General features: G+C 38.2%; 1 protein-coding gene across 1 annotated transcript in view; it reads right to left on the bottom strand.

The window, feature by feature from the left end:
* The window catches only part of LOC102374206 (coiled-coil and C2 domain-containing protein 2A-like), a 62,701-nt gene extending 62,631 nt beyond the window's left edge, over window positions 1-70 (bottom strand). Inside the window, 1 exon segment of the mRNA XM_025195097.1 lies at window positions 2-70. Within this exon segment, the coding sequence (XP_025050882.1) occupies window positions 2-70 (69 nt within the window).
* Window positions 71-2,070: the final 2,000 nt, after the last annotated feature.

Raw genomic sequence — 2,070 nt, 5'->3', positions numbered from 1 at the left:
CTGCTTCTTCTTCATCTTGATAATGTTTTTTCTTGTTTTTCTTGGTTTTCTGAACATAGAAAATTAACATTCTACTTGAAACCCCTTTAATAAAAGCATACGCTAAAACTTAGCTGATCTGACTGATACGTCTTCCTTACACGCATTAAATTGTTATTCGCATAGTATAACAAAGAGAAACAAAGCTTTCTCATTCAGGAATCTTATTCCACAGGCTTTCAAATAGTGATCCTCACTATTCATGTACCTAAACAAGAGAACTTGCTTCCACACCCCAGATAATTTACCTGAAAAATCTAAACGTCACGTTTATTCTATTTTCTCTTTTTAACATGAGCCTCACGTTCACTCTCTCTATTAGGGGTGATGAATGATTTCCAAGACCACACTTGGTTCTTTAAATACTATAATAGGTCAAGACTGTGATAATTATTATTACAATTAATCCATCTAGCATACAGGAAATAAAGCTCATATTACTAACACCACAAGCTCTAAGTAGGTCATTAAGCCAACATTTTTTTCTGCTTTAAAGGGGATCATTATTATTGATTATCATGTACATAATATGCTGTAGTTCAGTTCTCTTTTCTCTTCTCCTAGTAATGTAATGAGTTTATATTTTTGACCTTTTAGTCTTACTGACCAAACCAGGGGTCCAATATTCCTGTTGTTATTAGAAACAGGTAAACTTAGGAACAAACAGAAGAAAACTGGCACTGTAAAATTTTTATCTGATTGGTAGACTACTACACCAGGCATCACCATGTACCTCTATCGCTCTAATAAAATAGTGTAATCATTGTAGATCAGTTAACTGATCTCATGAACCCCTCTTAGGATTACTGTTTTAGCAGAATGGTTCAGGAACATGATAGTTTCATTGAAATATTTGTTTTATATTCCTATAAATTAATTAAATTAATGCTATGATTCATACATGTTTAAAGTCAAATGGCAAAAGTATGATGATGTAGTCTAAACTTCTACATAAACAGACTATAGAATTTCTCACCCTGATTTCTGTAACTTGCCAAACAACTTGTGTAACTGTTATTGCTAACTAACATCCTAACCTTTTGGGCTTTAATTTCACTCATCAATTTACTCTTTAACCTATTCCATTCCCTTTTCCCTTATTCTATTTTGTTACCCAAATTACCTAAATATTTTTTAAAACTACATGTGCTAGCAAATCTCAAATAAGTATTTGCTCACATAAGAAAATGCTTTGCTGAGGAATGAAGTATTTTGTTCACCTGCATCTGACTGCAAAAAGGCAAGGATTTACACAGTTGAGAACTACAGATTCTCTTACAACCTAAATTTCAAACATGTACAGTCATTCCTGAAGCTAGGTGCAGCTCTTGTTAATTTCTACATGCATTCAAATACTGCTACTGATACAGCCATGATTTCCACTTCTCTACATCCGACCTGTAGCTCCTTCTTTACTGTAACAAATTACAGTATTTTCTCACATATAACACAAACCTTGTTCCCCAAAAGCAGCCTACCTGCAAACTGGCATAAGTGTTGTAATCAGGGAAGCTCCTTTCTTCACTGGAAAAGAAGCAAGCCTATGCACACTGTGCATGCTATGCAGCAGACAAAACAGTGGAGTCCTGTTATAGGTGACTGCAGCACTGATGTCTACACAGTCAGATGGGTGGCAAACTGGCTAGATGGTCGCACCCACACAGTGGTGGTGGACAGGGCATTTTCGACTTGGAGGGATGTGGGCAGTGGAATCCCCCAGGGCTAAGGAAAAGAAGCAAGCCTATGCACACTGTGCATGCTATGCAGCAGACAAAACAGTGGAGTCCTGTTATAGGTGACTGCAGCACTGATGTCTACACAGTCAGATGGGTGGCAAACTGGCTAGATGGTCGCACCCACACAGTGGTGGTGGACAGGGCATTTTCGACTTGGAGGGATGTGGGCAGTGGAATCCCCCAGGGCTAAGTCCCGGGGCCTGTACTGTTCAACATCTTTATCAGCGATTTGGATTCATAGATGTTAGGGTCGGAAGGGACCTCAACAGATCATCGAGTCTGACCCCCTGCATAT

The sequence above is a fragment of the Alligator sinensis genome, unplaced genomic scaffold (assembly GCF_000455745.1).
Source record: "Alligator sinensis unplaced genomic scaffold, ASM45574v1 scaffold1696_1, whole genome shotgun sequence".
Taxonomy (NCBI): Eukaryota; Metazoa; Chordata; order Crocodylia; family Alligatoridae; genus Alligator; species Alligator sinensis.
The sequence above is the reverse complement of the archived record's forward strand: the minus strand, read 5'-3'. Positions and strand labels throughout refer to the sequence as shown.